Raw genomic sequence first — 12,349 nt, 5'->3', positions numbered from 1 at the left:
GAAAGAGATATCATTTCTTCCTCACAGTTAACAGGGGTGAAATGGGAAACAACCAAGCCGAACTGCGTGTATCCAAGGCTAGCAGAGGACCGGCCGCCCTGCGAGCTCTCCATAAGTGTGCTGATTGATAGGAATAATGTTTACAAAAGAACTGCTCTTTAGTGTGTAGGAAATAACTACCATTTATGTATCCATCTAGACTTCTGCAGGACCCCCATCTGTTGTGTGTTGTGTTGGGATGGAGGAACACACTCTCTTGATGTCCGGGGATGGAGATCTAGTCTAAGACTAGCGTGTGGGTGTGGGCTCTGACCTGGAGTCTGGCTGAACCCCTGGCTGCCATGTTCCCCCTCCCCCACCCTCCAGCTCCTGAGTTGCCCAGCCTGGCATGTGACAGACTATTTGCATTTCTGACAAGTCCCCAGTGGTGCTGAGGATGTTCCCCTGGGAACCACACTCCAAGAACCACTGCTCTGATAGAACACTTTGCAGGAGAAATAGAATGTATGTCCACAGACACGATTTTGAATTTGGCAGTAGATACGTTAAAAAAAAAAAATGATGAAAGAAATGGACGAAGAAGGGGAAAGAAAAGTATAATAGACCTTGTTTAACTTAATCTATTAATACAATCTTTTCAACATACAGTCAATGTAAAAATATGAATGAGACCATTTGCATTCTTACTGTACTAAGTCTGTGAAAGTCAGGGGCTGTTTTATAATTGCAGCACATTCCAGCCCAGACGGGCTGTAGAGGAGAGTGGCCTGGAGAGCAGCTGTTACTCACCAGTAGCCCAGTTTGACTTTTCTTTTGCAAACACCTCAGTTGAGAAGCTTCTGATCACTAGCCAAGGCCTTAGAAGAGCCCCTGCCCTGTACCGGCATGAAGCTAGGACGCCTACCGTCGCCTCTGCCGCTGACGTATAACGTTGCTACTCTACTCAAAACCCCAAATACACGGTCTGGTTATTATGTAAGATGTTCGTAAATGCCTCCAGAGAAATTGTGAAGATCGTTTTCTTAAGTTTCCTTCTTGGCCTTCCTCCAGTCCTTCAAGTCCAATGCAGGCAGTGTGACATAATGCCTGGGAACAGGAAAGTGAAGCCGAGAGCCAGCCTAGGTTTCAGAGAAACAAAAGCGAAACCCTGTCCCCGCCTCCACAGGGAGCCAGGGAAATGCTGAGAAGTCAGGCAGGCAGGCAGTCTCTGGCCACTCTTGGAAGTTTTCCTGTTTCCATGACTGCGGGAGAAACACCAATATTTGAACTTGGAGTCGGTAATTGATCACGTTGACATACACATTAAACTTCATTGTATTATGTCAATTAGAAAGGCTGAGGCAGATATATTTGCCAGATTCCCTACTATTCGGGTTTATTTCTCATAAAAATGTTTACTTTTGCTTGGAAGCTAGTAGGGTTTCAGAATTCATTAATGCATGCTAAGTAAGGTCGTTGCTCAGCGAGCACTTCCGTTTGATGGAACTCTGTGCCTGAAGTGGTTGGTATTTACCATATTTATGTTTTATTAATTTTACTCTGGAGGAGCGTAGAGATGATATATTAAAATGGTGAATTCTTTCCTTTGTGATTGATGTCTTTGCCTAATAAGTTTTTTACAACTTTCTTGGTCTTTATTTTTGTCTAGGGGATATAGTAAAACATAGGATACCTAGACATATTTGTAATGCTATTATTGCCATCTAAGTTATTGTTTTAAGAAAAAAAAAAAAAACCTTAAACCATTAACTTAGCTTTTGAAATGCTATGTGAAAAACAGCATTTACATCTTTGGGCATCGTAACTTTGTGCTAGTTGATAGATCGGCAGGGAACATGCCTCCACAGACTAGAGTGTAGTGTGTATGTCTTAGAACATTGGTATTGAGGAAGCATCATGGGCAAATTTGTTGTTGTGCAAACATCATGGGGTATATGTACACAAATGTAGATTGTGCAACCTCTTTCGCACATAGGCTGTGTGTCATGTGGCAACCTCTGCAGCCTGCTACTGATTAAAGTGCTGTATGCTGTGCATGCCTACAATTAGGCCCCAGTAATTAGTCTGCTCCAAGAACAGCCTCAAGTGCTAATAAAGAATTAGAAATCATTCACCACCACCCACCCACCTACCCCCCCACCCCCCACCCCCCGCCCCCAAGAAGTCAGAGCTCGCCCGACCTGGTAGACTTGACGCTCTTGAGATCAACTAGTGGTCAGGAGTGAGGCGTGCATCCCATCCAGCCATAACATGCTACCAAGTGTGATAACCAAGTGCAGGTTGGAGGATTTGACTCCAAACATTCACCAAAGGGCCTGAAAAAAATGCCAGCATTGGAGGCTTCTGTCTGCAGCTTGAGGGGCTGCAGTTCCACACGGTTGGATCCTGGGCTCGTATGGAGGAAGTAACAGTGTGCCTCTCGGAGGACGTACATGTTCCTTTACTATCTAGAGTAAACAAGATTGAGACTCAGTGCGACTGACTGGCCAGATGCCGTTCATAGCAGGAAACAGAGTCTCAAAAGCTGAGGGCCACAGTCCAGTCTCGTCCTCACAGGGGACAGGGATGAAGCCAAGTGTGCTTCCGGACATCCAGGCAGGACCGGTGGCAGCCAGGAGGTGCGGACACCTGAAAGCTGCAGTTCAGACATCTGAAAGCTGCAGTTCTCCCTCAGCCACCCACAGTGCCCCTGGCAGCTGTCCTTATCGGTAGACCCCAATATCTAGTTAACATAACTCATAATTTTTGAAGACAAATGAAATTTTTTGTCTTTTTAGATTAAAGCCCTTCAATTAGTTTCCATTATTGGAGCTATGGGCGATTTCCCAACCTTCTCTTGTAAATCAGTGAGCAAAAAAAAAGGCGTGGTTTGGAAGGGACCCTAAAATCTACCCCGAAAGAAGAGCTTATAGGGGCAGCCTTCCATATGGGAAACGGAGAGAGTTAAGCTCCTACAATCATTCCTGTCTTCACATCTGAGAAACCTACATGGCGCCAATCCGCATTTGTTTTCAGCATTTCCTTTCACGGAAAAAAATAATGTCATGATTAATCTTCCTGGCATCAGTTCTTAAGAAGAGCCTTTGCGCCGTGAGGTCAGTGAGCAGAGAAATTGCCAAGAAAGTAGGTGTGTGTGTGTGTGTGTGTGTGTGTGTGAGAGAGAGAGAGAGAGAGAGAGACAGACAGACAGACAGACAGACAGACAGACAGACAGACAGACAGACAGAGATGAGACAGAGAGAGCACTTTGTCCTGTGAACATTGCTTACCGTCAGGGCTGCTGCTTCCTCGGAATTTAGAAACCCCTGTTCACTGGGGTTTCTCCCATATTCCTCTGTGGGTTCTAACTCTTGAGCTGTAGATAATGCTGCAGCCTAGACATTAAAGCCCGAATGCAAAAACAAAACCAAACCTCTTCCATCGGGTTTCACGCATCTGTAATGGAAAAAGTAGAAATACAGCCGGCTGGTGGAGCTGTCGCTCACAGGCTGTCAATCAGATGGCACCAGAGAGAGTCCACCGTTCACTGCCTGTGTAACTCCACACGTGGTCATCTTAATATCCCCTCCATATCTACACAGTCACGCCCTGACAAAAAGCCGTATGATCAGTGGATGTTTACGCAAGGCCAGAATTAGACAACCAAGCAGAAGTCTTGGAAGTTCATCTCCGTGAACGTCTTGCAGACACCGTGGTGACGGATGTTAGAGACAATCAGAGAATAATCTTTTCCTAGTACCATTCAAGGGCAGGAGTAATCCGGAATAGATTGGAGGCATGATTTGCCAGCCAGTACATTTGCTGTCTCCCTTGTGCCAACTTTGGAGACATAGCATTTGCCAACGGAAAGAGGTGAGAGGTGTTTTCAGTGGGGTGGCTGTCGTCTGTGCAGAGCATGTTGCAGAGAACCACCTTCCTAGGAATGAGTGTGCAGGGCCTCTGGCTAGCATGCCCAAAACGCACGTGTCAGTTGGCAGCACTCTTTGGAAAGTTCTAAAAATAAAATCTGATTGTTTCCAGTATTTGATAATATGTATAAATGGATTCCTATTTGAGAATGATTGGAATGATAATAGAGTCTACATTCGATATGGTCAAGTTTTCATCCAAAAACTGGCAAAAGGTATCAAATCAAAATTTATATTTTACTTGAGAGCTAGGTTTAAAAGAAAGTGGAAGAAATCAAAACATTTTTGCAAGCAGTGACTTACATGTGTCTTCTCTGGAGATGGGGATACTTTATGTCAAAAGTCAGAAAGAACACAAGAACGCATTTCCATGACTCTTGGTTGACAGGAAGTGGTCAGCATGCAGACAGGTCATATATATTCAGAGGGTGACCTGCTGCTAACTTCTGGGCCAGTCTGTCAGGTATAGAAGTCATTTATTCTCTGTCTCAAAAAGATTGAAATTATTAAAGGCTTAAGATTCGGTTTCAATAACAATGGTCAAAGATTTTGACCACATAGGAGAAAGAAAAATACCACAGCTCGATGTGAGGAGCACAGATCTCAGGGTGGGGCTATTTCACAGACAGCCATGGTGGCAGCCCGGAGTTAAGGGTAGGAAGGTGGTGAGCAGTGTTCAGAGTCCGTTGAGACTGGAAATGGTGCTCTCATGGTCTTTGGAAGATGTGATGAGGTACTCATGTGTCCCGGAAGTTGTTAGGTATTCTAAGCGTGCCAGTGGAGAGCGAGCCAGGGAGGTGGCAGCCATAGCCAGAGTGGCCAGGAAAGCCCCTTCTCAGGGAAGGAGAAGCTTGAGCTAAGATGAAGTTGACAGAAAAGAAATGGCCATGCTAGGGCGAGAACATCCCAGATAGAAGGAAAAGAGAGAATAGCGTTTCTTCTGTATACAGTGGCAGCCGTTTTCCCTGGCTCCTCTGGAGTTCTCTCCACCTGTGCTCAAGACGTTTAACGTGTGTGTGAGATTACCCAGGGCTGATGACAACCTTTCCACAATGAGGATTGCCATGACAGTGCTTATTTGAAATTGGTACAATTTCAGTTTTTGACCACCCCCCTTTTCTTTTTCACAATAAGAAGAAACACAGTTTGGGTTCATTCCCGTCTGTCTGCGTCATTTTCCATGCTAATACAGTACGAATAAAAAGATTTTACATTGTCTTCCAGAGTTATCATAACATGCTTTTTAGAACATACCTAAGTCAAATGTTTAACTGGAAAGTATTTCTACATTCTAAATAGTACTTATGATCAGGACTGAATGAAATTGTTTACCATGTTAAAGGGAGCATTAATTACTTTTTATTGCTCTGCTAAGACACCAGGGACCAAAACAACTAATAGAAGAGAGAGTTTATTGGGAGCTTACATTTTCAGAGGGTGGCTGATGACCATGGTGGTGGGAAGCATGATAGCAAGCAGGCAGGCATGATGCTGGAGCAGTAGCTGAGAGCTCGCATCTGATGCATAAGCTGGAGGAGAGAGAGAGGTGGGGGTGAAAACTTGGAATAACATGGACTTTTGAAATCTCAAAGCCCACCCATAGTGACACACCTCCTAATCCTTCCTAAACAGTTCTATCAGCTGGGGACCAGTCATTCAAATACACGAGACCGTGGGAGCCGTTCTCATTCAGACCACAGCAGGACATAAAAACAACACATTGGGAAATCACCGAAACATTAACCATTTCTCTTATCCCTTCTTTACAGGGCTTATACCCCTAGAAGGAAGATGGCTGAACTCAATACCCATGTGAATGTCAAGGAGAAGGTAAGGGCTTGCTATATGTTGGCTCTCAGAAACGGCTCACCAGATGCTCACCAGATAACATAACCCCTGCTGGAAAAACTTGATTATAATGAAGAAGGGAGAAATGGTTTGCAGAGACACATAGAAAGTTTCTTGCTTTGGAATACTATTTATCAGAAAGTTATATCTGTGGAGGGTGTGATAAGCATGATACTTTTATTTTCTCGTTTTTGACCATCATCCCCATGATACAGAGACAGAAACTGAGCAATAGCCCAGGTGAGTCGTGTGCTTTCATTCCTATAGCAAGGAGGCAGCATCTAAGAGCTTGAGTATGGCACTACCTCCCCCGCCATCCTGTGGTCCTTTGAGATGGCCTTTTGAGTCCTTTAACCCTGAGAGTTCATGACACTGACTCCCCCTCCCATCTTTATCATTTGGTAACAACTGATCGCCATTCCCAGCCCTTCCCAGCTTACCCCACTTGGGTCAGCAGCATCCTCGTGGTGTCTGTGTATTAATTAATACATTGTGGCATTGACTCCTAGTAGCACAGGATCATAGGCCATTGAGAGAAGGCTACCCAACCTACTCCCTAGCAACAAAGATTATCAGTAGGAGCTGTGTTCCCTAAGATTCACGCATGGGCATGAGATCCTGGACAGGAACCTCTGTCAATCTCTACTCATGTCACAATTGCCCAGTGGTACCCTAGACTCCATGGGACTGTCACTCACTTAAGGATAGGTATTTGCCCCTCATCATTTTGTATTCATGCCGTACTAACAATATGGAATGAAGGCTGAGAGGAGTAGTATTTGCCAAGTCCTGGCAATTTCCTTCTTTACTGGGTGCCAGTCATGTGGCACTAAACATGTAGATGGGGCACCTGCTCGCGTAGTGTGCACATTTAGGGGAGAGAAGCCGAAAATAAATGCAGGAACGTATAAATGAGCACAATCATTTCAGACCCGAGAACAGCTTTGAGAAACACACAGCAGGGTGCTTTGGTGGGAAGGGAGGTGGGGAGGTGACTACTTTCCATGAGGCTGTCCCAAGAGCCCTGTGAGAGAAGGTCATGTTAGAACTGACGTAAAGTTGATGGGAACAAAGACAACCATGTAAAGATCTGTGGGCGGAGAATCATATAGAAAAGCAAAGAATCATATATAAAAGCAAAAGTAAGTGCTCAAAATGCACAGAGTTGAGTGTGTTTGGAGATCAGATACCCAGCTGGGCCTGGGAGTGACAGGCAGAAAGGGTGGGATTTAAGGCCAGAGGGTACCACTTCACCTGGGCTGTGGACCTTCAGGGGACCGTGGGTGGAATCCAGGATTCTATGTGCTTGGATGGGAACTTTGTGTCTTACAAGTGCATTTTATCATCACTCACATCTAAGAGAAACTAACGGTTCCTTCAAGCCTGAAATGTGGAAAGCCCCACAGTAGCAGGACCCCGTAACTCAACGTCTCTAGAAACCTTATGTGTTTTCATATCAAATTATGTGTGTTATAGACATCACGAGGTGTTACTTGCTCATCATTTCTTCAAAACAACTGTCCTTGTAGACCCTGTTGCCAGAATGTGTTATCTGAGGTGTTGATAGAGAAGTACATGGGCTATGGTAGCATGTGTTTTGTTTTTATTAGTATTTGACCTTTATTTCAATAGGAGCTATTTCCTTTGTAATCGTACATATTGTCTGTCATAAATTTTAATACATCGTCCTGAGAAGGATGGACCTCAGGCTCCACCAGACTGCTGAAGGGATTTGCATGCCAGCCATGATAGAACTAGGTAGAGCTCGCTTCCATAGGCAAAAGCCAGCTGTTGGGAAGGCGTAAACAGGAGCATGGATTGGAAGGATACGTTTTCAGAGCACCTGGCCGCCTGTGAGAATGTGCTGTGTGTTTATACATCTACTCAATGACTTCCTCTTTGATGAGGACACTGAGCCTTGAAGTCACGCTTGACTAGGTCAAAGTCAGACTTAGCTGTGTCTGGTTCCAAAGCCCACTCCCTTTCCACTGCGTCTCAGAGTTTCTACTAGTGAACAGAAAGACAGATTTGCTACCACGTCTCTGGAAGATGGAAAAAAAAAAAAACCAACTTTTACCAACAGACAGTTTCTTCGGACTTTTGTGTGCTATCTTAATTGATGTGAAATTTTTATCCATTATATTGCATCATGTATTCCACATATTATTTTAATATTAAACTATTTTAGCTTATTGGTCATTGAATAAACAACAGCATAAAGATGTGTCTCCTTGGTAATGTGCCTTCATAGTCTCCTTTTATTTAAATGACAATATGTGTCCCCAGTTTGAAAAGCTGGGGTGGGCTCTCTGGTGCTGACCAAAGATTGGCTTTTTCCAGCCATCTATTGATGGCTGGATCCAGCAGCCTCCACATCAGGCTACAGACTGGTAAAGCACTCTAAGGAGTCAGGTTTCTAGCAAATGATTCCTGCGAAGCACAGTGAGTGGACGGACCACCATGGAGACCTAGGGGGCAGCATTGGATGGTCTTACTCAGAACAGAGGGAACAGGCTGATGTGTCTGGATGCACACCACAGAGGTTCAGCATGAAGATGCCATGCTTTACTCAGGCATCAGTGTGTTGACCATCAGGGGCTGCCCGTCAGGTGACCATGTGAGGGAGAACGAGATGGTGAATGTTTTGCTACTGCACTTGGCCACTCATCAATCTGTGGGCAGTATTTTGGGCAAGGGTGATGTTAAGTTGTAAATATTGTGGATCTACATGACCGTGAAAGTGAAGCTCCTCTGAGTCAATGAGTGAATTCCACCCTCCCATGTCAAAAGTTAATAGATTGCTCAACTCCATCAAATAAGCCATAATGAACAACAGATTCGGATCATATATAGTTTCACTTTGATCTATTTTAGTTTACTTATTTCCTTTCATTATTAGCTTTTATGGCCTTTTATGATTAGTTTGTTTCTCAATCTGTCACAGAAAGCAATGGCATTTCAGTTCTGAAAATTAAGAATAATAACAACTGTTAGTTCTTAAGCTATAAGCCTTTGTTGATTAGTGAACAGATCTCTAGTGCTTTTGATACAATATCTAGTCAACAGCTGTGGAAAATTTAAAAATAAAAGTCTTGTGATGGCAAAAAAAAAAAAAAGGTCTTATGATAGGAGGTGCCTGGAGAGATGGCTCAGTGAGTACAGGGCGACTCTGAGGAGGAACCTGGTACTCACTAAAGAGACAGGTTTGGTGGTGGGAGCTTGGGATCACATCAGTGGGAAGCAGAGACCAGTAAATCCCTGGAGTTTGCTAGCCAGTCAGCTGTACCAAATCTCTGAGCTCCAGGACCCACTGAGAGACCCTCCTCAAAAAACAAGATGGATGGCTCCTGAGAAATGACACATGGGTTGACTACAGGCCTGCACACACATATGCATACACACACACACACATGCACACACATGCACACACACGCATGCATACACATGCACACACACATGCATACACACATATGCATACACACATGCATATACACATATGCATACACACACATGCATATACATATGCATACACACACATGCATACACACACATGAATACACACATATGCATACACACACGTATACACACACATGTATGCACACACATATGCACACACACATGCATACACACATATGCATACACACATGCATACACACATGTATGCACACACACATGCACACACACACATACACACAAAAAAATAAATAAATAAGTAAATGGGGGAAATACACAATCTTTGTTGTTTTAAAAAAAAAGGTTTGATAATGAAATGAATCCTCTGTATATCTCTAATGAATCAAAGAGACAGATTGAGTAGAAGCGATTTTTGTCTTCCTGCAATTTTTGTTTGTTTGTTTGTTTGAGACAGGGTTTCTCTGTGTAGCTTTGTGCCTGTCCTGGAACTCACTCTGTACACCAGGCTGGCCTCAAATTCACAGAGATCCGCCTGGCTCTGCCTCCTGAGTGCTGGGATTAAAAGTGTGCGCCACCACCGCCCAGCTTCCTGCAATTTTTTTAGTCCAGAAAAGAAGCTAATAATGCTTAACATTCAGGATAAATAAAACTTGTAAGAAATACTTACAACATTTTATTTCAAAATAACTTTGTATTATTGGATTCTAATTGTAAGGATTTAAATTGAAAATGGGGCTTAAATGGAAGTTGAGTTTCCTTAGTATGGCGGACATCTGCTTCATGACCAGACCCTGCCTCCTCTTTACTTTCATCTACCATTGTTTCTCCACATGTGCCCTTCAGCCTGCTGTTGTGACCTTGAACATGCTTGCCCACAAGCCATTACAAAGGCAGGTTCCTGTATGGGATATCTTCCTGCTCATTCATATATATATATATATATATATATATATATATATATATGTGTGTGTGTGTGTGTGTGTGTGTGTGTGTGTATGTATATATATGTGTATGTATGTATATATGTGTGTGTGTATACATATACATATACATGTGTATATATATATATATATATGAATGATATATATGTCTCACTCCATTTCCTTTCATTCAGGAATTCTGTCAGACATCTCTCTCTCTTCCTGCCCTGCCTGCATTATGCCCCTCCCCTGCCCTTCCTCGGTAAGATTCTCCACATCTTTCATCACAGCTTACTTGCATGTAGTGGAGGCTTAGTTGCCTGTCTCCCTGTGTTAAGTCTAGCTGTTCCTTGGGAGCAGAGTGTGGGTCTTACATTCTTGAATTTGACCCATAGTTAGCCCCTTGGTTAGAGTTGGATAAATGAATGGGTAGCAGACAAATGAACACAAGCATTTGAACTGTTAAGTTCTTTAGAGACTTATGAAATCTCATTTATACAGTTTTATCAAATCTCAAGGCTTCTTGAAAAATAGAATGTAGGTTAATGGAAATGTCATCTCATTTTCATACTCGTGGCTATTAAGGTATGCTTTAAATTGCTCCTGGAAATGGGAGCTTAGTTGGGTTGTTTGGGCTGACTCCATGTGCTTTAGAAGACGGTGAGTAAGCACCATGGTCCCAGGCGAATTAGGATAACAGATAAGTTTGCTAGGTGATCAACTGCCCATGGAATGGATCCCCAAAGCAATGCCCGTGGAATGGATCCCCAAAGCAAACCGATAGCAGACAGACAGCAGACCGAAATATTTGGGCAACCTGAATTCTTATAGTTGGGAATAACTCACTGTTTACAGGTATTTTCTTGGTTTTTTTTTTTATCTTGTTAAAGATTTGTTTTTATTTTTAATTACATGTAGGTGTGTGTGTGTGTGTGTGTGTGTCCACATGTAGGGTGTGTGCACATAAGTATATAAATTATTTTTCTTTAAAACAAAGTTCAACACTAGAAACTTTATGGATAAATTAGTTGATAGTGACTATTGAATTGCTTCTTTGCTGTGGATATCGCTCTGTATAAATAAAACACTGATTGGCCAGTAGCCAGGCAGGAAGTATAGGTGGGACAAGCAGAGAAGAGAATTCTGGGAAGTGGAAGGCTGAGGCTGAGAGACACCCCCAGCCGCCACCATGACAAGTGAGATGTAAAGTACCAGTAAGCCACAAGCCACGTGGCAACTTATAGACTAATAGAAATGGGTTAATTTAAGATATAAGAACTAGATAACAAAAGGTCTGCTGTGGCCATACAGTTTGTAAGCAATATGTGTGTTTACTTGGTTGGGTCTGAGCAGCTGCGGGACTGGCGAGTGAGAGAGATTTGTCCTGACCGTGGGCCACGCAGGACCGGGGAAAACTCCAGCTACACTTCTTGCTTAAAACACTTAGCGATCAAGCAAAATTGATTTACAGAATTTTAAAATGAAGGATAATGATAAGTTGGTATAGAAAAAAAATAGAATTTTTGTTAGTTTTTTTGATATATTATCATCAGTCAGCTTCAATTCAGTAAGGAAACAGAATCCTTGCTTATAAAGGAGAGTTAGTAGTGTTCCTAGTGTCCAGGTATGGTGTGATAAGCCATTCCAGTGATAAATGATTCCTGAGCCACCATAGGGGACCCAGTGCCCTTGGGAATGACCTCTGTAAGTAAGGCTGTGGGAAAGCATATGTCTGGAAGGCAGGAGTTATCAGTTCCCCAGTGAGCGGCTGATCGGCCTGAAACAAATCATGTAACTCTCTGACTTCAGATTCCTAGTGAGCAAATGAAGCATGATCATAAAGTCATCTCACTAAATCAGGCTGGGGCATGCTTAGCCATAGAGGCCTCAGCTGGCAGGAGTGAGGTCCCTGAGTTAGTGCCCAGTGTGAATTCATCGAATACAACCGTGAGCGTGGAAATGCTTCCTGAGCTCTTAGTACCAGAAACCTAGAGGATACAGGTGCAGGGCAAGATCATCTGTTTATTTTGCAAATGAAAACGGGGAAGTCACCTCTAATGAACATTTCCTTCAGTGTTCAAAAATGTAAATTTCCATAGAATCAAGATTGGGAAGGGGGAGAGGGTCCAGGTGAGAAAACATGAAAGTGGACTTGACTTTCAGTGGACTTGATAGGGATTGCTGAATTGTACAAAAAGTAATTGAGACAAGATAGTCTGATGACATGGGAAAGGGAAACAGCTCAGTCTGTAATATCAT

General features: G+C 43.2%; 1 protein-coding gene across 12 annotated transcripts in view; it reads left to right on the top strand.

Annotated features, from left to right (window-relative positions):
* Window positions 1-12,349, top strand: part of Spats2l (spermatogenesis associated serine rich 2 like) — a 179,634-nt gene that overhangs the window by 75,727 nt on the left and 91,558 nt on the right. For all 12 annotated transcript variants that reach the window (XM_015994027.3, XM_076550358.1, XM_015994034.3 and 9 more), the window contains one exon: window positions 5,678-5,738. In XM_015994027.3, coding sequence (XP_015849513.1) covers window positions 5,678-5,738 — 61 coding nt within the window. The remainder of the gene's footprint in view (window positions 1-5,677; window positions 5,739-12,349) is intronic.

The sequence above is a fragment of the Peromyscus maniculatus genome, chromosome 13 (genome assembly GCF_049852395.1).
Source record: "Peromyscus maniculatus bairdii isolate BWxNUB_F1_BW_parent chromosome 13, HU_Pman_BW_mat_3.1, whole genome shotgun sequence".
NCBI lineage: Eukaryota > Metazoa > Chordata > Mammalia > Rodentia > Cricetidae > Peromyscus > Peromyscus maniculatus.
Note: the sequence above shows the minus strand (reverse complement) of the source record. Positions and strands in the feature narration are given on the sequence as shown.